General features: G+C 47.3%; 1 protein-coding gene across 1 annotated transcript in view; it reads right to left on the bottom strand.

Annotated features, from left to right (window-relative positions):
• Positions 1 to 11,230: 11,230 nt before the first annotated feature.
• Positions 11,231 to 24,074, bottom strand: part of CDC25B (cell division cycle 25B) — a 33,487-nt gene continuing 20,643 nt past the window's right edge. The window contains exons 2-17 of the mRNA XM_044277049.1: positions 21,008 to 21,577; positions 19,397 to 19,473; positions 19,269 to 19,320; positions 16,300 to 16,341; positions 15,902 to 15,935; positions 15,583 to 15,693; positions 14,884 to 14,988; positions 14,665 to 14,799; positions 14,515 to 14,589; positions 14,253 to 14,429; positions 14,060 to 14,155; positions 13,603 to 13,665; positions 13,420 to 13,518; positions 13,205 to 13,338; positions 12,847 to 12,958; positions 11,231 to 12,744 (exon numbers count right to left, since the gene is read on the bottom strand). Of these exons, the coding sequence (XP_044132984.1) occupies positions 12,628 to 12,744; positions 12,847 to 12,958; positions 13,205 to 13,338; positions 13,420 to 13,518; positions 13,603 to 13,665; positions 14,060 to 14,155; positions 14,253 to 14,429; positions 14,515 to 14,589; positions 14,665 to 14,799; positions 14,884 to 14,988; positions 15,583 to 15,693; positions 15,902 to 15,935; positions 16,300 to 16,341; positions 19,269 to 19,320; positions 19,397 to 19,473; positions 21,008 to 21,177 (1,599 nt within the window). The 5' untranslated portion in view covers positions 21,178 to 21,577 and the 3' untranslated portion in view covers positions 11,231 to 12,627. The remainder of the gene's footprint in view (positions 12,745 to 12,846; positions 12,959 to 13,204; positions 13,339 to 13,419; positions 13,519 to 13,602; positions 13,666 to 14,059; positions 14,156 to 14,252; positions 14,430 to 14,514; positions 14,590 to 14,664; positions 14,800 to 14,883; positions 14,989 to 15,582; positions 15,694 to 15,901; positions 15,936 to 16,299; positions 16,342 to 19,268; positions 19,321 to 19,396; positions 19,474 to 21,007; positions 21,578 to 24,074) is intronic.

The raw sequence follows: 24,074 nt of genomic DNA, 5'->3' as shown, positions 1-24,074 counted from the left end.
GGTTACATGAAGGAAGTGCGGCTGTAGTTAGTATACATTACCTGTAATTTATGAGATCACTGCGCCCCAGTGGTTACATGAAGGAAGTGCGGCTGTAGTTAGTATACATTACCTGGTATTTATATCAGTGCGCCCCCCAGTGGTTACATGAAGGAAGTGCGGCTGTAGTTAGTATACATTACCTGTAATTTATGAGATCACTGCGCCCCCAGTGATTACTTGTAGAATGTGAAGCTGTAGCTGGAATACAATTTCCTGCAATTTATAAGATGCGCCTCCCAGTGGTTACATAGAAGAAGTGCATGCGCAGTTATAATGTGGCAACTCTTAGGGCTCATTCACACGTGAGTCTCGTCCGTGTTAGAGCTGTTCACCACGGATGCACGGAATTCTATATGGTACATTGCACAGAAAATTGCTGAAGAGTAAAAAAAAAAAATGCACCTGTGGAGAAACACGGATGTGGATTAGCCACGGGTGACCCACGGCAGGAACTGTCCTGACCATCTAGAGAACGTGGCTCCACTCTCATACCGGTCCCTGTGATGCTGCTACTGTTTGAGGGTCTTCATGTCAGTGACTGGTGAGCTTCAGATGAAGCAGAGCTGATCAGCGCTGATCCCCGGGGCCCTGAGGGGTGACCAGGGGCGGACTGGGTCAGTAGCATCCCGCAGAACCAAATCCCACCACACTCCCCAGCAGCTGTCCCTCTGTGGTGGTCATGTTCTGTCCTCCTCCCTAATATGGACATGGAGCGGGGGGCTCAGAAGGTGAGATGTGGGCCCCACCTTCCTCTAATAATGGCCCCCGGTGGTATGTCAGCACACTGAGTCCAGTCCGCCTCACGCCCCATGTGTCGAGCAGGTGAAGGGCGGCTCTTGCTCCCTGTTATCAGCCACTTTAGGCTGCTGCGTCTGACACCTCCAGCGGCTCCTCGGATCGCAGGTTGCTGATGTGTCGTCAGTGCTTCCAGGCCAGAGCACCATGTCATCAGGAGGGGATCTAGTGGAACAAAAAATAAATAAAAAATTCAATTAAAGTTAAAAATCCTAAAAAAATCTTTTACAAATTCTCAAAAAAAATTATGTAAAAAAAAAAACAACAATAAAAATATGAATGAAGGATTAGTACGACCCATAATCTAAAAGGAAGGCTCCGTCCGTTGTTGCCTTCAGAGGGTCAGCAGCGCGACGTCCGCCCTCGTAGCTTCTCTGCAGGTGGAGTTTTTCTCCCCACTCCTTTGGGATTTTTATTGTTTTTTACTTTATTGTGTTCCCTCCTTTCGTGATTTGCTTTCCTTACTTCTGGTTAAAGTTTTAATATGTTTAAGTCTTGTCCACCAGTTGGTGGGAGGAAGGGCTCCGTTTTTGGTGGCGGTGTGGTGGGCCACAGCCTCTTGAGTTCAGCCATCTTGGTTGTTATAGTTGTGTCGTCATTGACCTTCTTTTCTTTTTTGCACATCTCCAGAAGTATTTTTTCTTCTTGCAAAGTTAGCAGAGTCTTCTAGTAAAGTTCTAAGTCGGCTTCTTCTTCTTTTGTCCCCAGATCTGAGCCTCCACACACTCCTGCCTCTGAGCTCCACAGGCAGTTCTTTCCTCCTCATGGCTCGGTTTTACTCTGATATACATTGTCAGCTGTGTCTTTCCGAATCATGTCCAGTCCATGGAATTTACCACAGGTGGAGTCCAATCAAGGTGTAGAAACATCTCGAAGATGATCCAGAAATGATCCTAAATGTGTCACATCAAAGTTTCCAGGATAACAAGGGTATTGATGGAAATCAGGCAAGACCAGTAGTCATACTGCTCTGGCTGAAGAGGTCATGGTCGCCCAGCTCGTGTAGATCAGTTGAGGACAGTATTGGAAACTTCCTCCAGTTCAGAACCTGATGTTGCAGGGTGTGCAAGTCTGTCCAGATCTGAGGAGGTTCAGCCTGACATTCTGGAGGTTGACCAGCCCCTACTGCAATCTAGAGGGCTATCTCATGCCGTTGTGAGGACTCTGTCTCAGCCCAGGGCAGAATCACCCAAGAATCAAGATAATCTTCACAGCCTGATGTGTCAAGAGAGTAGACTACCTAATCCCCCACTCAGAAGGGTCCTTGACTTCCTACAGAATGTCTTAGACATGGGCCTCACTGTATCTACACTCAAGGTCCAGATCTCTGCCTTATCTGTTGCCTTGGTTAAACCCTTAGCCTGCAAACCTTTAGTTAAGAGGTTCCAAACCCATAGCCCTCAAGCCTATCCCTCAGTGGAATTTATCTACGGATTTAAAGGTGCAGTACCCCAGAAGACTACTGCAAAGGGTTAACTATTGCCAAGAGTTAATGTTGTCAAGTTAAATGTTTGTGATTTATTGAAGAAACATTCACACATTGTGTGATCCTTACAGCAATGTATGGGAAATATAGCCCTAACATTGGCAGTCTGTTTAGGTTGCCAGGGTGATGGACTTGGTCCGCCCCCCTGTTTAGTTGAGGAGTCTAGTCTGAGCGGAGCTACAGGAAGGACATGTGCGAGAGTTCCTGCAGACCAGGGCCATGTCCGGAGAACCTCTGTCTCTGAGACTACAGCTGCCAGACCGTGCAAAATAACGTCAGTAAGGTATTGGCTCATTTATGGCGTAAGAGATGTTACTGCTGTGTGGTCCTCCGTGTCTGAGATCTGCAGCCCTCAGCCCGGGAATTGCAGAGGAGTTAATCGAGATCTAATTGCGCGCCTGTGGTTATTGTGGAGCTATCCTCAACACCAGGGAGTTCTCAGAGAGAAGAAAGGGTGTGCCCTCCAGTCGGTGCAGGGCCCCAGGATAGAGCAAGCTACCATGAACTGGGAGTACTGATACCATCATCATAGCCACTACCACCACTCCCATCCTCCTCACCCTGTGGGTTCACTGCAATGGGTTTGTGCAATGCTTCTGATGAGGTCGACCTTCTGCCAGACGAGACCTCAGCTAGGCTACTCCTCATCCCGGATTATCTTCCACTGCTTCTTCTGAGGAGATGAAAGGACTTTCCTCAGGAAACGAGGAAGGAGAAGAACATTTTAATCCTGTTTTCTGGCAGGAAGAATGGGGTTAAGGCCTCAAAGCCTGGGGTAGATTAGGGAAATAATCCCTCCTTCCCTTCATCCCAGGGTTTAGATCCACCCAGTTTTATCACCTCAATCTACTCACTCAACTCTTGGGACAAGAGGAGTCTGATCTCAGTGGTGCAGCCTCTCAGAGCTCACTCTGTCTTGACACTTTTTAACCACTAGATCAGATCAGTAGTGCAGCCTCTTAGAGCTCACTCTTGATGCTTTTTAACCACTGGGTCAGATCAGTAGTGCAGCCTCTCAGAGCTCACTCTGTCTTGACACTTTTTAACCACTAGATCAGATCAGTAGTGCAGCCTCTTAGAGCTCACTCTTGATGCTTTTTAACCACTGGGTCAGATCAGTGGTGCAGCCTCTCAGAGCTCACTTTGTCTTGACACTTTTTAACCACTAGATCAGATCAGTAGTGCAGCCTCTTATAGCGAACTCTGGACGCTTTTTAACCACTAGATCAGATCAGTAGTGCAGCCTCTTAGAGCTGACTCTTACGCATTTTAACCACTAGATCAGATCAGTAGTGCAGCCTCTTAGAGCTCACTCTTGATGCTTTTTAACCACTAGATCAGATCAGTAGTGCAGCCTCTTGGAGATTACTCTTGATGCTTTTCAACCACTAGATCAGATCAGTAGTGCAGCCTCTCAGAAAGCACTCTTGACGCTTTTTAACCACTAGATCAGATCAGTAGTGCAGCCTCTTAAAGCTCACTCTTGACGCTTTTTAACCACTAGATCAGATCAGTAGTGCAGCCTCTTAGAGCTCACTCTTGATGCTTTCTAACCTCTAGATCAGATCAGTAGTGCAGCCTCTTAGAGCTCACTCTTGACGCTTTTTAACCTCTAGATCAGATCAGTAGTGCAGCCTCTTAGAGCTCACTCTTGACGCTTTTTAACCTCTAGATCAGATCAGTAGTGCAGCCTCTTAGAGCTCACTCTTGATGCTTTTTAACCTCTAGATCAGATCAGTAGTGCAGCCTCTCAGAAAGCACTCTTGACGCTTTTTAACCACTAGATCAGAGCAGTAGTGCAGCCTCTTAGAGCTCACTCTTGATGCTTTTTAACCACCAGATCAGATCAGTAGTGCAGCCTCTTAGAGCTCACTCTTGATGCTTTTTAACCTCTAGATCAGATCAGTAGTGCAGCCTCTCAGAAAGCACTCTTGACGCTTTTTAACCACTAGATCAGAGCAGTAGTGCAGCCTCTTAGAGCTCACTCTTGATGCTTTTTAACCACCAGATCAGATCAGTAGTGCAGCCTCTTGGAGCACATTCTTGATGCTTTTTAACCACTAGATCAGATCAGTAGTGCAGCCTCTTAGAGCTCACTCTTAACGCTTTTTAACCACTAGATCAGATCAGTAGTGCAGCCTCTTAGAGCTCACTCTTGATGCTTTCTAACCTCTAGATCAGATCAGTAGTGCAGCCTCTTAGAAAGCACTCTTGACGCTTTTTAACCTCTAGATCAGATCAGTAGTGCAGCCTCTTAGAGCTCCCTCTTGATGCTTTTTAACCACTAGATCAGATCAGTAGTGCAGCCTCTTAGAGCTCACTCTTGACGCTTTTTAACCACTAGATCAGATCAGTAGTGCAGCCTCTCAGAAAGCACTCTTGATGCTTTTTAACCACTAGATCAGATCAGTAGTGCAGCCTCTTAGAGCTCACTCTTGACGTTTTTTAACCACTAGATCAGATCAGTAGTGCAGCCTCTTAGAAAGCACTCTTGATGCTTTTTAACCACTAGATCAGATCAGTAGTGCAGCCTCTTAGATCACATTCTTGTCACTTTTTAACCCCTGGATCAGATCAGTAGTGCAGTCTTTTGGAGCACACTCTAAATGCTTTTTAATCACTAGATCAGTAGTGCAGTCTCTTGGAGCGCACTCTTGATGCTTTTTAACCCCTGGATCAGATCAGTAGTGCAGCCTCTTAGAGCACATTCTTGTCACTTTTTAACCCCTGGATCAGATCAGTAGTGCAGCCTCTTAGAAAGCACTCTTGACACTTTTTAACCACTAGATCAGATCAATAGTGCAGCCTCGTGGAGATCACTCTAAATGCTTTTTAACCCCTGGATCAGATCAGTAGTGCAGCCTCTTGGAGCACACTCTGGACGCTTTTTAATCACTAGATCAGTAGTGCAGTCTCTTGGAGCGCACTCTTGACACTTTTTAATCACTGGATCAGATCAGTAGTGCAGCCTCTTGGAGATAACTCTTTTTGCTTTTTAACCACTGGATCAGATCAGTAGTGCAGCCTCTTGGAGATAACTCTTGATGCTTTTTAACCACTGGATCAGATCAGTAGTGTAGCCTCTTAGAGCACATTCTTGTCACTTTTTAACCCCTGGATCAGTTCAGTAGTGCAGTCTCTTGGAGCGCACTCTTGACACTTTTTAACCACTAGATCAGATCAGTAGTGCAGCCTCGTGGAGATCACTCTTGATGCTTTTTAACCACTGGATCAGATCAGTAGTGCAGTCTCTTGGAGCGCACTCTTGATGCTTTTTAACCACTGGATCAGATCAGTAGTGCAGCCTCTTAGAGCACATTCTTGTCACTTTTTAACCCCTGGATCAGTTGGGCAATCTGTGGGCAATCTGGGCAATCTGTTCTGAATCCCAGTCTACGAGGACCCTCCCCATGGGGATAGTTCTTCCCCATTATTATGTCACTGGTTGGATGAAGTGTTCATTTCTAACCTTAATCTGTTCTCCCTTAGTCCCGGGGGCTGACTGGCCATAGACCGTACAGGGAGATTTCCCGGTAGGTTGATGCCCAGGGGTCTGCTCAAGCCCTCCTCATGGCTGCTGGTGATCCTCATGACAGTTCCATACTGCGGTGGGGGCGGTAGTAATTGATGCTGCACGGTGGTATTGATGGCCCTGCCCACTTCTGTTGTCCCTCCCTTGTTGTGTTGCCCCGCCTACCTACAAAATGGGGCCACTTTTATTTTTTCCAGGGCCTCTTTCAAAGAGTTTCCTGAGATTTTTTTTACTGATGACCTATCAGTATCTGATCTGTGAGGGTCCGACACCCGGGACCACCGCCGGTCAGCTGTTTGAGAAGGCAGCGGCCCTCCCCCTGCTCACCGGGCACAGCGCCATACATTGTATAGTGGTTGTACTTTGTATCACTCTCAGCCCCATTCACTTCTGTGGCGCTCAGTGCTCCTAGGCCACGTGACCGATGAAGGTGCCGTCACTGGCCGAGGAAAAGCTGTGGAGCTGACAGCGGGGACCCCGGGTGTCAGACCCCGCCAATCAGTATAAAAGTCTTGGAAAACCCCTTTAAGTTCCCAGTCCAACCCCGCTTAGTCCTAACAGCAGGAGCACGAGTCCTCCTCCCTTAGATTATTCCTTGGGTGGTGGCATAGCTGCTTTATTGAGGAGGGGCATGTTTAATTAGAATTATTTACTATTTAGTTAAGTATTCCTACCCCCAGCATGGTGCTGCTGTTAAGACTAAGGGAAAACAGATACAGGTTAGAAATCGATGCTCCTCCCCTTTTTTTTATTGCTATTTTTCAGGTTCTTTTTCCTAATCAGAAGCGTCTGGAAATATGGCTGAAAAAAACCTTAACATAAACCCCCAAAAATGCATCCATCCAGAGCACTTAAATACAATAAAAAAATGCCACTTCAACCCAGGAGACGTGCACATACCTGTTATAGCGATGGCAGTGTATTATTCTGTGTGCCCCCTCCTGCAGCAGGGATGTGGTTCTGTGCACTGTCACCACTCGTCCTCTGACCACTAAACACCGGCGAGCGATGGCAGTGTAATATTCTGTGTGCCCCCTCCTGCACCAGGGATGGGGTTCTGTGCACTGTCACCACTCGTCCTCTGACCACTAAACACCGGCGAGCGATGGCAGTGTATTATTCTGTGTGCCCCCTCCTGCACCAGGGATGGGGTTCTGTGCACTGTCACCACTCGTCCTCTGACCACTACACACCGACGAGCGATGGCAGTGTATTATTCTGTGTGCCCCCTCCTGCAGCAGGGATGTGGTTCTGTGCACTGTCACCACTCGTCCTCTGACCACTACACACCGACGAGCTATGGCAGTGTATTATTCTGTGTGCTCCCTCCTGCACCAGGGATGTGGTTCTGTGCACTGTCACCACTCGTCCTCTGACCACTAAACACCGGCGAGCTATGGCAGTGTATTATTCTGTGTACTCCCTCCTGCACCAGGGATGGGGTTCTGTGCACTGTCACCACTCGTCCTCTGACCACTAAACACCGGCGAGCTATGGCAGTGTATTATTCTGTGTGCCCCCTCCTGCACCAGGGATGTGGTTCTGTGCACTGTCACCACTCGGCAAGATCTATACGTTGCTGGCTCTCTGTACACGCAGGATCTATACACAGCTGGACCCCTATACACACAGGATCTATATCTCAGCTGGATCTCTGTACATTCAGGATCTATACACGGCTGGATCCCTGTACATGCAGGATCTATACGCGGCTGGATCGCTGTACATGCAGGACCTATACGCGGCTGGATCGCTGTACATGCAGGACCTATACGCGGCTGGATCCCTGTACATTCAGGATCTATACACGGCTGGATCCCTGTACATGCAGGATCTATACACGGCTGGATCCCTGTACATTCAAGATCTATACATGGCTGGATCCCTGTACATGCAGGATCTATACACGGCTGGATCGCTGTACATGCAGGACCTATACACGGCTGGATCCCTGTACATTCAGGATCTATACACAGCTGGATCCCTGTACATGCAGGATCTATATACAGCTGGATCCCTGTACATGCAGGATCTATACGTGGCTGGATTCCTGTATATGTAGGACCTATACGCGGCTGGATCCCTGTACATGCAGGATCTATACACGGCTGGATCCCTGTACATGCAGGATCTTTACACGGCTGGATCCCTGTACATGCAGGATCTATACGCGGCTGGATTCCTGTATATGCAGGACCTATACGCGGCTGGATCCCTGTACATTCAGGATCTATACACAGCTGGATCCCTGTACATGCAGGATCTATACACGGCTGGATCCCTGTACATGCAGGATCTATACGCGGCTGGATCCCTGTACATGCAGGATCTATACGCGGCTGGATCCCTGTACATGCAGGATCTATACACGGCTGGATCGCTGTACATGCAGGACCTATACGCGGCTGGATCCCTGTACATTCAGGATCTATACACGGCTGGATCTCTGTACAGCTGGATTCCTGTACAAGCAGGATCTATACACAGCTGGATCCCTGTACACACAGGATCTATATGCTTTGGGATCCCTTTCATTCATTTCTCCTCACAGGACACAGGCCTGTGAGCATCTTCTCCCTTGACAGTCTCTGAAACGCGTCAGTCTCCGTTCACATGTGTAACGCAGGATGTGATTGCACAGGGCACATTAGGTTCTGCGTCCCATAGATGGAGGGGATGGTGAGGGGCAGGTAATGCGAGGAGATGTATGGGCGACCATACTGCTGCCTGTCACCCTGCCCTGGGATCCGGGCGCTTATCTGGAAAATATTGACTTTGCTAATGGAGGTTCACATCAGGGAAGAACAAATACAAGAGGAGGGCCACAATCCTGGGAGAGGCCGCCACAGTCCCTATACGCACAGCAGCTTAGTATGGCAGCCCGAGATAGAGAGAAGATGTTACCAGGCCCCCGGCCCCTGCTGTGGCCTAAGAGCCCGGCAATCAGAGATAAGCTGCTGCTCCCCCCATAGAAAAGAGGCGTTACTAGGGAGGGTGCCCTTAGCAACCAGAGACCCTGCGATCCCCCCGCTGTGGCCTAAGAGCCCGGCAATCAGAGATAAGCTGCTGCTCACCCCATAGAAAAGAGGCGTTACTAGGGAGGGTGTCCTTAGGAACCAGAGACCCTGCGATCCCCCCGCTGTGGCCTAAGAGCCCGGCAATCAGAGATAAGCTGCTGCTCACCCCATAGAAAAGAGGCGTTACTAGGGAGGGTGTCCTTAGCAACCAGAGACCCTGCGATCCCCCCGCTGTGGCCTAAGAGCCCGGCAATCAGAGATAAGCTGCTGCTCACCCCATAGAAAAGAGGTGTTACTAGGGAGGGTGCCCTTAGCAACCAGAGACCCTGCGATCCCCCCGCTGTGGCCTAAGAGCCCGGCAATCAGAGATAAGCTGCTGCTCACCCCATAGAAAAGAGGTGTTACTAGGGAGGGTGTCCTCAGCAACCAGAGACCCTGCGATCCCCCCGCTGTGGCCTAAGAGCCCGGCAATCAGAGATAAGCTGCTGCTCCCCCCATAGAAAAGAGGCGTTACTAGGGAGGGTGCCCTTAGCAACCAGAGACCCTGCGATCCCCCCGCTCCCACCGCCTTAGTGATAGGATTTCTCCTCAAAGTAACCTCCATAAATGTATTTGTGAAGCATCAGCAGAAAAAATCCTGAAAAATGATGTGCAAAACAAAATGAAAGAAACGGATTAGAATTTCATAACCAATATAGGAAACCGCAGCAGCCGCCAAGAGATTTCAACATGTTTTCTCCACAAGTCAGATTTCCGGAAGGATCATTTCACCACCATTATCGTCACAGCGGCCTTAAAGGGATCCCCTCTTCAGAGATCTTTACATGTCAGAAATCAGTGGTTCCCCTCTGTCCTAACCAGCAGCACAATAGTGCGCTATTCCTTTGTGCCGGTAAGACAGACGGAATTATTAATGTAATCAAATTAATTACTAGAGACCCCTGAGCCTATAGGAGGACACCTAGCCCCTCCCACCATGCGGTTTTTTCTGTCCTATGTGGTTTACTTTATCCAGAAAGCAGATCTTGTTAGTTTTGGATGAGATTTTTGCTCGCACTGTATGTTGTATTTACGGTTCTCAGAAGAGACTGCTCTGTGGCTGTCTATTTAAGTTCCACCACACAAGAGGGGCCTCCAGATGAGGATAGTTCCCCATTATTGTGCTGCAGTTAGAAGATAAGGGAATCGTTGATTTTTAACATTAATCTGTTCTCCCTTAGTCCTAACAGCAGCACAAGCTTCCCATCCTAAGTACGTTACTCATGTTGTATTTACGGTTTTCAGAAGAGACTGCTCTGTGGCTGTCTATTTAAGTTCCACCACACAAGAGGGGCCTCCCGATGAGGATACTTCCCCATTATTGTGCTGCGGTTAGAAGATAAGGGAATCGTGGATTTTTAACATTAATCTGTTCTCCCTTAGTCCTAACAGCAGCACAAGCTTCCCATCCTAAGTACGTTACTCCATTATAATAAACACATGGTAAGCTAGGTATCCTAGGTCTCTAATAAAATTCCATCTGTCCTACTAGTACATAGGGGCAGAAATAAACCATTATTGTGCTGCTGATAGGACTAAGGGAAAACACATTAAAGGGGTTTTCCAGGAGTTTTACACTGTGGATAGGTCATTATCTGATCAGTGGGGGTCCGACGGCTGCCCAATCACCTGTTGGAGAAGGCACCGATGCTTGCAGTAGCTTTCCCTAGGCCATGTGATGTCATGTTCATCCGTCACATGACCTAGGCACACCCCAACGCCATTGAAGTGAATGGGGCTGACCTGTGATACAAAGCAAAGCCGCTATACAGTGGACGGCGCTGTGAGCAGGGGAGAAGGCTACAGTGCTACTCCAAGCGCCTTGTCAAACAGCTGATCGGTGGGGGCCCCCCTGGTCAGATGCTGATGTCCTATCCAGAGGAGGGGCCATCAGTATAAAACTCCCGAAAAACCCCTTTAAATCAACAAGTGCTGTTAAATAATCTGAATTTAGATAAAGGTCTTAAAGGGGTTGTTTCATGTGGGACTTTGATGGCGTACCAGAGGTGGGACCTGCACCTATCTCCAGAACGTGACCCCCCCCCTCTTCATACATTATCTCCAGCAGTCCAATAGAAGTGAATGGAGAGCGGAGGCTTGCACGGTGCACTTTCCATTCATTTCTATGGGACTTCCAAAAATAGTAGAGCCACAGATGAATGGATAATAGCGTGCGCGGCTACTCTCCCTCACTTTCGGTGGTCCATTCTGGAGATAGACGTAGGTCACCTCTGGGACCCACACTCGCAATATGCCATTAAAACAACCCCTCTGTAACAGGCCGTCGCCTTCCCCGGTAATATCACACATCACTCAGTCACTTTTAACAATCAGAATTTTATTATCCCTGAATTTTTGACATAAAAGAAGCAGAAAGCAGAGGAGCGTTACAGGAGGCATAAAGTGAACAGTCCCCGATGATCCCACACGGGAATCCGAACAGATCGTTAGAAGATTGCATTATTATAAAAACATTATATACTTGTGCAAACCACATAAATACTAGAAGCATAAATTAGAATAGAGAACATTTAAAGATGGCGGCGCAATACATAATGATAGTTAGAGGTGCAATACACATTGGGACGGCGGTTCTGACGAGTCTCCGGGATAACGCTTTATAACACAAGGAAAATAACGCGGGTAAAAAAAAACACAACCACACGGAACACCAGCACAAAAATACAACATTTACACAATCTTAGATTTTTTTTTTTTTCAAATGAAGCAATTAGAAAAAAAGGAAGTGCTTTATGACGCGATTCATACAGAGCCACGGCGATGAGGATTAACCATTTATACTAAATATTCCACGACTCCATTTCTTCTATTAAAGGGAAATTAACCCAAAAAAATAATACATATATATATGCGCAATAGACATTTTTCAGAAATTCAAATTTTTCTGAAAAACCAATTTTTCTCAAAAGTGGACGTCTCCGCATAATTCTCTTCATTGACTGCGCCGGTATCAGTCTGTGCACGTTAGCTGCCCTATTGTGCATCTCATGATAAATCCATCATCCCATAAATACCTCATTTTGGTAAACTCTCCAGAATATTTCTCCTATAGATGCGGCCCACTACGTGACGGTAAACCAGTCATGTGGCCTCATCTGTCCCATAGATTAGGACACAAAATGGCCGCCCTCAGTCTCAAATCTCAGAAGCAGCCGCATAGATTACGGCCTATGTAAACATATACATATAACCCTGCACCCACATTCTATAAAAGAAAGTGAAAGTAAAGCAGGAGGGAGATATAAAATTGTAAATAAAAAAATAAAAATCTTAAAACTATAAAATAGGATACCGCCCCTCGCTGTTAGTCAGGGACAAAGTGACGGCCTGGTGGCTGCTCCAACACATGGAGCTTGATTGGAGGAGGTTACCGCCGCCATAAAATACATCATAAAAGTGCACGTGCAACAAGGATACACATATACAACACAAACACAGGCAGAAGACGTCCTTCTGGTAACAGGGGAGACATTGTCTGGTCCCTGCAGGACACCGTAGGCGGTGTCTAGGTCTAACGCTTCCCATACGAGGTGGTGGACCCATCACGAGATTCAGCCTGGGGGTCTGTTCTTTGTAGCACGAGATTACCCCCCCGTCTAAATGTCCACAACAGAAGACTCCACAGACGAGCCAGGGACCGGCGTTCCGACCGCGGGACGAGGCCTTCGCGAGATGGATTTCCAGACTCTGCCGACTTATAACTTCATCTGCTGCCTGTAGAGGTCCCGCTTGCTCTTGGTACGGAAGAGCTTCAGGTGCTCCTTATAGTCTTTGTGATACATGGAGCGGTAAGACTGCGGCTCGCAGAGGGTCTGCAACAGAGAAAGGCACGGAGGTCAGACCGAGATAGAGCGCCACCGCTCCACACCGCGATCGGGCGACATCTACACCCTCCAGACTGCGGGGTCACTCACCTGGTTGCTGGGGAAGAAGTCTCTGTAGCCTCCCTTCAGCACATACAGCTCGGGGTAATGAAGCTTCGGGTACTCATTGCTGTTCCTGTCCCGCTTCCTAACAAAACGGCACCTGCCGGGCAAAGAAAAGGGTGAGGAAAATGAAAGAAATAAAATACTGCAAAATGAAAATATTTAGATTAAAAAATTGCAAAAAGATTAACATATCTAATAATGTAATTTATGAATTCCATAAAATAATAAAGATTTTTTGCTCGAGATATTTGCCGTTATGATCACTTTCTGAATAAGATACTAAAATGATAAGTGGTAACACGGAGGATCGGGGAGGAAGCAGTAACATGTGAAGGGGACGTACATGCGGGGGCCTCTCTCGGAGGAATATTCACAGTGGAAGATGATGATGACCCTCTTATCCTTGCTGCTCGGCACAATCGGTTTCCTAAGAAGGAACTCTTCCACGTCGAGTTCCATCGGGAGATTCACTGCCCCCTGCAGGAAAGGAGGACACGCTGCATTAGATACAGCCACAGATGAAATCTACATCACACACATCTACACGGAGATCCTTACCCTGATGTGCCCGCCGTCGTATTCGTAGGGGTAGCGGCAGTCTACAATGACGCAGCGATCGATGTGATCCTTGTATTTTCCTTCCAGCACGTCAATCATCTGAGGTAACACATTATATACAGTCATACCTTCCGCCCTTCAGTGTAGTAGGGGATAAGAGGTCGCACATGAGGGGGAACTCACCATTTCTGGGGTAATGTACTTCAGATCCTGGTGCTGACCATCCACCGTCCTCAATAGGCAAGTCTATAAGACAGATTTCTACATTACCTCACTGCATCTACCGAGATCCTGATACTGGTGGTCTATTCTCAAGACAGGTCTTCAGTATCAGATCGGCAGGGGTCCGAGTCCTGGCACCTCTGCCGATCAGCTGTTTGAGGAGGTCGCTGGGCTCCTGTGAGTGCTGCCGCCTCCTCACAGCGCCTTACATTGGATAGTGGCTGTGCTTGGTATTGCAGCTAAGTCCCCATTCACTTGAATGAGACTGAGCTGCGCCGAGGTCACACGACTGATGAACGTGACGTCGGTGGCCTAGGAATAGGCTGCGGCGCTCACAGGAGTAGAGGGCTCTTCAGACAGCTGAACCCTCACTAATATGATAGATGACCCATCCTGAGGATAAGTCATTTCTGCTTACCTTTGAGGAGTCGCCAATCAAATCCCTTTGGTCGCTGTCTAGAATCCTCTCAACTGTTTCAACACAAAGAGACTTGGAACGTCCCAACTTCATTTTCTAATATGGAAAGAGGAGCGAGGTGACTGATGAAGCAGCTTCATCTCATAACACGTCTATAATACAGTACGGCACAGACAGTCTTCTCCGTACTTACAGGCTCCACCACCTCAGGCTCCACCTTGTCCGTCGACACATTTTTATGTCGCTTTGTTTTAACCGGAGTGCCGTCATCGTCTGGTCTGTCCAAGCGTTTCAGGATTGGTCGGATGATGCTGCTTGGCATCGATGGCGAGCGGAAGAGGCGGCGGCATTTACTCCTTATAACTAAATCCTGCAGGTGGAGGACGAGAGGTCAGCGGGTGAGCCAGAACCAACCGTGGTTACAGACGAAAGACCGTAAAGGGTAGAGAACTTACCTCCTCCTGCTTCTCGTCCTTCTTCAGAGGGCCGGTCAGTAGGTTCTCCATCCCCGTTGGAAGATTTGATTCGCCCTGAGAGTTAATGACATCAGGTGAGTGAACTGACGAGACCTAATTTTACAAGCAAGGAAAAGGTCCAACGCGTACCTTCACATCTTCGTCATCCATGATCTCCATGAAGCCGTCATCGTCATCATCATGCAGAGAGAAGGTCAGGGAGGACTTGCGTAAACGCACAGGGCTTTCAGAGTCCAAGTCATACTCAATCCTCTCGGGGGAGAACTGGAACGGGAGCAATGATATTGGGTAAGTGGTAAGTAATGGCGCCCTCTGCTGGGTGGGTCTGCAGACTTCTAATAGTCTCACCATGAGGGCGGGGGCAGAGTTGGGCCTCGACTTGTAGGTCTCATCACTACGAATCCGACTCCTGGACACCGGACACAAGAACGGCCTTTTGAATAAAAAGACTTCCTGCGAAGGAAGAAAATAAAAGAGCTTAACCCCTTGGTGACCACCCACCCATACGCCTTTATGGGGCCATAAGCTAGGCTACTGCCTCTTTATGGTGGCCAGGTGAGAGCTGGGCTCCTGCTCAAATGGCTGGGCCATTTAACCCCTTTGCTGCCACAGTCAATAGAGACTGCAGCATCTAAGAGGTTTTGAGGAAGAGAGTGCCCTCAGTCTCCCAAATGAGATTGCAGGGTGGGGGGTGCTAGGGCCTAATGAAGGCGTGTATGCAGTGTATCCCCATCAGGCAGCGCCCCTGGCACCCGTCAGTAATAATCTGCAGTGCATAATCAGTACAGGCCAATATAGAAGTCATTAAAAGATAGTCTAATGGTAAAAAACCTGCAAACTTTAGTACGTAAAAACTACTGTTTTTCCTACCCCCCACAAAGAAAATAAAAATTAATAAAAAGCTAATTAATAAGTCATGTACCCCAAAATCGTGCTATTAAAAACCAACTTGTTCTGCGCAATTTTTTTTTTTTTAAAACAGGCTGGTTACTGAGGGGTTAAGCAGCCGTTGTCAGCCCTGCGCCCCATGCTATGGCGTGGACTTACGTTCTCCTTGTTGTCTTTGACTGCGGGGAGGCAGTGAATGGGGCTGGAGACATCCAGGTCCGACGCACTGGACAATCTTCTAAGGACGGGGCTTCCACGGAGGAGCGTCACCTATAATCACAGGGACAGATGGTCGGGCGCTGTGTGCATGGAGATAATCCAGAGCAGGAAACCGGATTATCTGCAGATTTACAACCCAAACAGACCCTGGTGGAGCACTGACCTCCTGCCAAAAACTACCCCCAGTATTTTACTGATAGCCCGCCCTTCCCCCTACAGGTATACACTGGGGGTGGGTATAGTCACTAAGGACACTTACCGGCAGCGACTTTCTTCTGATCGGTGGCTTAAAGCTGTAAGAACAAGAGAAGGAAAGACGTCAGATACGGGATGAGACCAGGACCTCCGAGCCATCATAGGGTTCTGCATTAGGCTTCACGCACGCGACCGGATCCGCAAAACATGGACACTGGCCGTGTGCATCCTGCACTTTGCCGCTCCGCAGACCACAAACATACGGCCGCGCGGATGACATCAGCACGCAGTCCGCATTTTCTGTGACCCCCATAGAAATGAATAGGTCCGCATGAAATCGGACACAGACTGAAATTACGGCTGTGTGCATGAGGCCTGATGTAACACGACGCTATGGGACTGGTGAGGGTTAAACACCAACACACGACCGGACGGCCGCACAGTGCACATATAGATACTCACTCATTGCTTAGGGCTCCGCTGTCAAAAATAGATCTCTCAAAGCTGAAGGGAGGAAGGAAAGAGAAAATTAGGAAGCGGCGGATGACGAGCCCCCATCCTGCGCACACAACCCCTCCCCAAACAAAGTGGGGTAACTACAGGGCGAGGGGCGGTCTAGTGCATGACAGGTAATAGACGGGGTCACCTGACCCCGGTAATACATGAGGTCATCTGACCCATTTTATTTCATGCAAATTAGGAAATAATTAAACATCATGAAGAAAATCCCGGAACAAAAAGGAGCTTTTCTCCCCCGAGCGCAGACAACCCCCCAGTCCCATGGCAGCTCCCTCCACCTGTATGCAAATGTCGCCTTTTGTTGTGCTCTCCCGGCCATATGGCGGGTGTGGGGGGAGCGGGCGTCAGGCCCGGCAGCTGGCTGATAAGTGTGGCATCTGAAAAGCCTCTATTCAAGCCATTCACTACAGAACAGCAGGCGTGCGAGGGGAGCGCGTGTGCGGGGCCCTGGCAGATGCAGGACACAAGCATTGTGTCCCGGGAAATTCAAATCCATCCTCCCCCAGCCGAGTTTCCATTCACTGCAGGTTTGAATATAAATACCAACCCCCTTCCCCCAATACTGCACTTCAGGGGATCAAAGGAAAGGCCATTAAACCTCCATCTTTTGTGACGCCTCATCCACCCCCTGTCTGGTATTACAGGGGGCGCTCATTATAATGCATCAGAAGCAGTGGGGTACAATGGCTGGGGTGGGGGTCAGAGGTACAGGAAACCCAGCAGCTGGCCTTTATGGGGGCGGGGGGTGCAGACATGGCCCCCGACTTCCCGTCCTATTGTCTGCAGTTTATATTAACAGTTCATGAAGTGGCGACAGGTGCCCGGCAGCCTAAACACCCGAATGACCCCAATTAGAGCGGACATTACACTTGTAAGGGGGAGGAGGGGGCACGTGGGGCCACAGTGTCACTTTACCATCATATCTGACATCTTTGTCAGCAAACTGCACCTGTCACCAGTTCTAAGGCCTAAAGTGACCCCCCATGTTCCACCATGTCCTCACTGACCTATCTAAAAGGGATTTGTCTATAAAGTTTATTGAAGAGGGCACCGGACATCCATATTACACTATAGGCCTCGTGTCAAAATACCAAAGGGGACAATAAAGCTCATTGAAGAGGACACCAGTTAGTTTCACATCTCCGGCATTGTGATCGGCAGAGAATGCCGGGAATCGGACGGACACAAACCGTACCATGCAGCGGTGTCTGTCTGGCCGACACATTGGTCTATTAGTGGCCTGATCTGGAGAAATCCAGCAGGCTGTGCCAGAATGGCTGCCGGAGATGTGAAACTTGCTTATGGAGTCAATAAAGTTTATTGAAGAGGCCACGGACATGTATGATACACTATAGGCCTCATGTCAAAATACTACGGCTAGTTTCACATCTCCGGCATTGTGATCCGACAGAGAATGCCGGGAATTGGCCGGACACAAACTGCAAATTGCTGCCGGAGATGTGAAACTAACTTAGGGCTCTTTCACACCTGCGTTATTGTCTTCCGGCATAGAGTTCCGTCGTCGGGGCTCTATGCTGGAAGAATCCTGATCAGTTGTATCCTAATGCATTCTGAATGGAGAGAAATCCGTTCAGGAGGCATCAGGATGTCTTCAGTTCAGGACCGGAACGTTTTTTGGCCGGAGAAAATACCGCAGCATGCTGCGCTTTTTGCTCCGGCCAAAAATCCTGAACACTTGCCGCAAGGCCGGATCCGGAATTAATGCCCATTGAAAGGCATTGATCCGGATCCGGCCTTAAGCTAAACGTCGTTTTGGCACATTACCGGATCCGACGTTTAGCTTTTTCTGAATGGTTACCATGGCAAAGTGTAGTGGGGAGCGGGGGAGCAGTATAATTACCGTCCGTGCGGCTCCCGGGGCGCTTCAGAGGGACGTCAGGGCGCCCCACGCGCATGGATGACGTGATCGCATGGATCATGTCATCCATGCACATGGGGCGCTCTGACGTCATTCTGGAGCGCCCCGGGAGCCGCACGGACTGTAAGTATACTGCTCCCCCGCTCCCCGCTCCTACTATGGCAACCAGGACTTTAATAGCGTCCTGGCTGCCATAGTAACACTGAACGCATTTTGAAGACGGATCCGTCTTCAAATGCTTTCAGTTCACTTGCGGTGTTACGGATCCGGCGGGCACTTCCGGCAAGTGGAGTACACGCCGGATCCGGACAACGCAAGTGTGAAAAGTTTATACTGTATTGTGAATCAAATTAAAGTGAATTGAAAAAAAAAATTTGCACAAAATAGCAGCCAATCAAATCCTAGCTCTCATCTTACAAGTGCAGTTTAGAAATGAAACTGACAATCTGATTGGTTGCTATGGGCAACTGCTCCGCAGCTTGTAATATGTATTGGAACTTTATTGAAACACTGGGCCTATAACAAATTACAAACCCTGATCAGGTTTTGTCCCCTGGTCAATGAACTTTATTGACAGTTTTCACACGGCTTTAACCCTTTAGCTGCAGGACTGGTCCCACGGGGTTAGGAATTTACAGCTGCATTCCTTGTGTCTCCCGGGGCAGGAGGACAAAGGAGGAGACTAGAAGCAGCACAGGTGTGCACGCCCACGTCCCCTGCTGCGGTTTCCTCTGATGATCGGCGGCGTTGGGTTACTGGCGGTTGATATATTTGTTTGGGCTCCCCCGAGCATGCCGGGTGTAAGGGGAGACGGCGATTCTATCCCCCCGAGCCGCCAGCTGCTGCCGCGCATTCCTGCAGGGGCAGCTCCATGGCTATGTGCGAGGAGGGGCACACCTGTCATACACAGCCCCGCGTCCAGAAAATGTACCACAACCACTGCAATACAGGCAACTAAGCTAGAGGCAAGATCTCTGCTTGATGTCAGTGAATAGTAATAAAAACCCATTAGGACCCAGCTCTAGAGACCTACCTCTCCGGGGGTGCCTCCGGCTCCACAGGGCTGGGGTAATCCAAACATAGGCCTGCGGGGGGCAGAGAGGGTGAATGAGCACATGAGATGGATATAAGCCACATCCCCCCGGGGCCCCGTACACCTACCGGAGTCCGAGGAGTCGGCGGAGGAGGAGCGGCTCAGGGACGACATCGAACGCTTTCTCTTCGGGGTTTCATCCTGGCTGTAAGAGAAGAGGCTGATCAAGAAGTGCAGTGGAACTACAAGTCCCAGCAAGTCACCGAGGCCACAGGGAGTGCTCCAAGCAACATGGCCACGAGGGGCGCTATTACTACCCCAGGAGTCAGGTGCAGATTCCCATTAAGGCTCCTTTTCATCAATGACCACTGGCCTCATACACAGCACTGTACACCAGGCCTCATATATACACAGCGCTGTACACCAGGCCCCATATATACACAGCGCTGTACATCAGGCCTCATATATACACAGCGCTGTACACCAGGCCCCATATATACACAGCGCTGTACATCAGGCCTCATATATACACAGCGCTGTACACCAGGCCCCATATATACACAGCGCTGTACACCGGGCCTCATATATACACAGCGCTGTACACCGGGCCTCATATATACACAGCGCTGTACACCAGGCCCCATATATACACAGCGCTGTACATCAGGCCTCATATATACACAGCGCTGTACACCGGGCCTCATATATACACAGCGCTGTACATCGGGCCTCATATATACACAGCGCTGTACATCGGGCCTCATATATACACAGCGCTGTACATCGGGCCTCATATATACACAGCGCTCTACACTGGGCCTCATATATACACAGCGCTCTACACTGGGCCTCATATATACACAGCGCTGTACATCGGGCCTCATATATACACAGCGCTCTACACCGGGCCTCATATATACACAGCGCTCTACACTGGGCCTCATATATGCACAGCGCTGTACACCGGGCCTCATATATACAGCGCTGTACACCAGGCCTCATATATACACAGCGCTGTACACCAGGCCTTATATATACACAGCGCTGTACACCGGGCCTCATGTATACACAGCGCTGTACACCGGGCCTCATGTATACACAGCGCTCTACACCGGGCCCCATATATACACAGCGCTCTACACTGGGCCTCATATATACACAGCGCTCTACACCGGGCCCCATATATACACAGCGCTCTACACTGGGCCTCATATATACACAGCGCTCTACACTGGGCCCCATATATACACAGCGCTGTACATCAGGCCTCATATATACACATCCTCTATACACCAGGCCTCATATATACACAGGGCTGTACACATCCTCATATATACACAGCGCTGTACACATCCTGTATACACCAGGCCTCATATATACACAGCGCTGTACACATCCTCTATACACCAGGCCTCATATACACAGCACTGTACACCAGGCCTCATATACACCAGGCCCCATATATACACAGCGCTGTACACATCCTCTATACACCAGGCCTCATATATACAGCGCTGTACACCTGGCCTCATATACACAGCGCTGTACACATCCTCTATACACAGCGCTGTACACATCCTCTATACACAGCGCTGTACACATCCTCTATACACCAGGCCTCATATATACAGCGCTGTACACCTGGCCTCATATACACAGCGCTGTACACATCCTCTATACACCAGCCTCATATATACACAGCGCTGTACTCCAGCACAGCCAGCAAGCTGAGTTCTTACCTCCCGAGGCCGGTGAGCCGGTTCATGGTGAAGGCCAGGCTGGTGACCGGGGACAGGACGCCCCCGGGGTTGGGGCAGAGCAGGCTCCGGCCGCAGGGCAGCAGGGTGCAGGGCCGGGAGGCGGCGGGGCGGCCGGGGCTCAGCTCACTCAGCGGCTTCTCCATCTCCATCCTGCAGAAGAGCGGCAGATCGGGCAGAAGAGCGGCAGAACAGTCAGGTCTTGCAGAAGAGCGGCAGACTGTGCAGAAGAGCCTTAGGTCGTGCAGAACAGTGCAGAGAAGCGTCAGGCAGAGTCCATACTGTGCAGAGACACGGAGGCCGGTGTGCGGGGACTGCGGGGACCGCGGGGATGAATGTCTGGAGCACTGGGAGCTCCGTGTCCTCCGCCGCCCGGGCCTCCTCTGCTCCGCCGCCGCCTCTACATTTATATTCGAATAATAACACACACAGGAGGCCCGGAGTCAGCCAATCAGCGGAGCCGGCGGGGAGGAGGGGCGGGGCTATGGTGAGGGGGGGTCATCTACTATTGGACGTCTTGAGGGGTGACGTCACGTGCTGTCAAATGATGGACTGGAGGGAAATACAAGATCAAAGTACAGCGTGCGGCTGTGTAATACTGTCATATACTGTACTGTAATACTGTAATACTGTCATATACTGTATACTGTACCGTAATACTGTCATATACTGTATACTGTACCGTAATACTGTCATATACTGTATAGTGTACTGTAATACTGTCATATACTGTACTGTACTGTAATACTGTCATATACTGTATAATGTACTGTAATACTGTCATATACTGTATACTGTACTGTAATACTGTCATATACTGTACTGTAATACTGTAATACTGTCATATACTGTATACTGTACCGTAATACTGTCATATACTGTACTGTAATACTGTCATATACTGTACTGTAATACTGTCATATACTGTACCGTAATACTGTCATATACTGTACTGTAATACTGTCATATACTGTACCGTAATACTGTCATATACTGTACTGTAATACTGTCATATACTGTACTATAATACTGTCATATACTGTACTGTACTGTAATACTGTCATATACTGTATACTGTACTATAATACTGTCATATACTGTACTGTAATACTGTATAATGTACTGTATACTGTACTGTCATATACTGTACTGTAATACTGTCATATACTGTATACTGTACTATAATACTGTCATATACTGTACTGTAATACTGTATAATGTACTGTATACTGTACTGTCATATACTGTACTGTAATACTGTCATATACTGTATACTGTACTATAATACTGTCATATACTGTACTGTAATACTGTCATGTACTGTACTGTACTGTAATACTGTATACTGTACTATAATACTGTCATATACTGTACTGTAATACTGTAATATACTGTACTATAATACTGTCATATACTGTATACTGTACTATAATACTGTCATATACTGTACTGTACTGTAATACTGTCATATACTGTATACTGTACTATAATACTGTCATATACTGTACTGTAATACTGTCATATACTGTATACTGTACTATAATACTGTCATATACTGTACTGTAATACTGTATAATGTACTGTATACTGTACTGTCATATACTGTACTGTAATACTGTCATATACTGTACTGTACTGTAATACTGTCATATACTGTATACTGTACTATAATACTGTCATATACTGTACTGTAATACTGTATAATGTACTGTAATACTGTATAATGTACTGTATACTGTACTGTCATATACTGTACTGTAATACTGTCATATACTGTATACTGTACTATAATACTGTCATATACTGTATACTGTACCGTAATACTGTCATATACTGTACTGTAATACTGTCATATACTGTACCGTAATACTGTCATATACTGTAATACTGTCATATACTGTACTATAATACTGTCATATACTGTACTGTAATACTGTCATATACTGTATACTGTACTATAATACTGTCATATACTGTACTGTAATACTGTATAATGTACTGTATACTGTACTGTCATATACTGTACTGTAATACTGTCATATACTGTATACTGTACTATAATACTGTCATATACTGTACTGTAATACTGTATAATGTACTGTATACTGTACTGTCATATACTGTACTGTAATACTGTTGTATACTGTACTATAATACTGTCATATACTGTACTGTAATACTGTCATGTACTGTACTGTACTGTAATACTGTATACTGTACTATAATACTGTCATATACTGTACTGTAATACTGTAATATACTGTACTATAATACTGTCATATACTGTATACTGTACTATAATACTGTCATATACTGTACTGTAATACTGTATAATGTACTGTATACTGTACTGTAATACTGTCATATACTGTATACTGTACTATAATACTGTCATATACTGTACTGTACTGTAATACTGTCATATACTGTATACTGTACTATAATACTGTCATATACTGTACTGTAATACTGTCATATACTGTATACTGTACTATAATACTGTCATATACTGTACTGTAATACTGTATAATGTACTGTATACTGTACTGTCATATACTGTACTGTAATACTGTCATATACTGTACTGTACTGTAATACTGTCATATACTGTATACTGTACTATAATACTGTCATATACTGTACTGTAATACTGTATAATGTACTGTATACTGTACTGTCATATACTGTACTGTAATACTGTCATATACTGTATACTGTACTATAATACTGTCATATACTGTACTGTAATACTGTAATACTGTCATGTACTGTACTGTAATACTGTCATATACTGTATACTGTACTATAATACTGTCATATACTGTACTGTAATATACTGTATACTGTACTATAATACTGTCGTATACTGTACTATAATACTGTCATATACTGTACTATAATACTGTATAATGTACTGTATACTGTACTGTAATACTGTCATATACTGTACTGTAATACTGTCATATACTGTATACTGTACTATAATACTGTCATATACTGTACTGTAATACTGTATAATGTACTGTATACTGTACTGTAATACTGTCAT

This window comes from Bufo gargarizans, chromosome 1 (assembly GCF_014858855.1).
Source record: "Bufo gargarizans isolate SCDJY-AF-19 chromosome 1, ASM1485885v1, whole genome shotgun sequence".
Lineage (NCBI taxonomy): Eukaryota > Metazoa > Chordata > Amphibia > Anura > Bufonidae > Bufo > Bufo gargarizans.
Note: the sequence above shows the minus strand (reverse complement) of the source record. Positions and strands in the feature narration are given on the sequence as shown.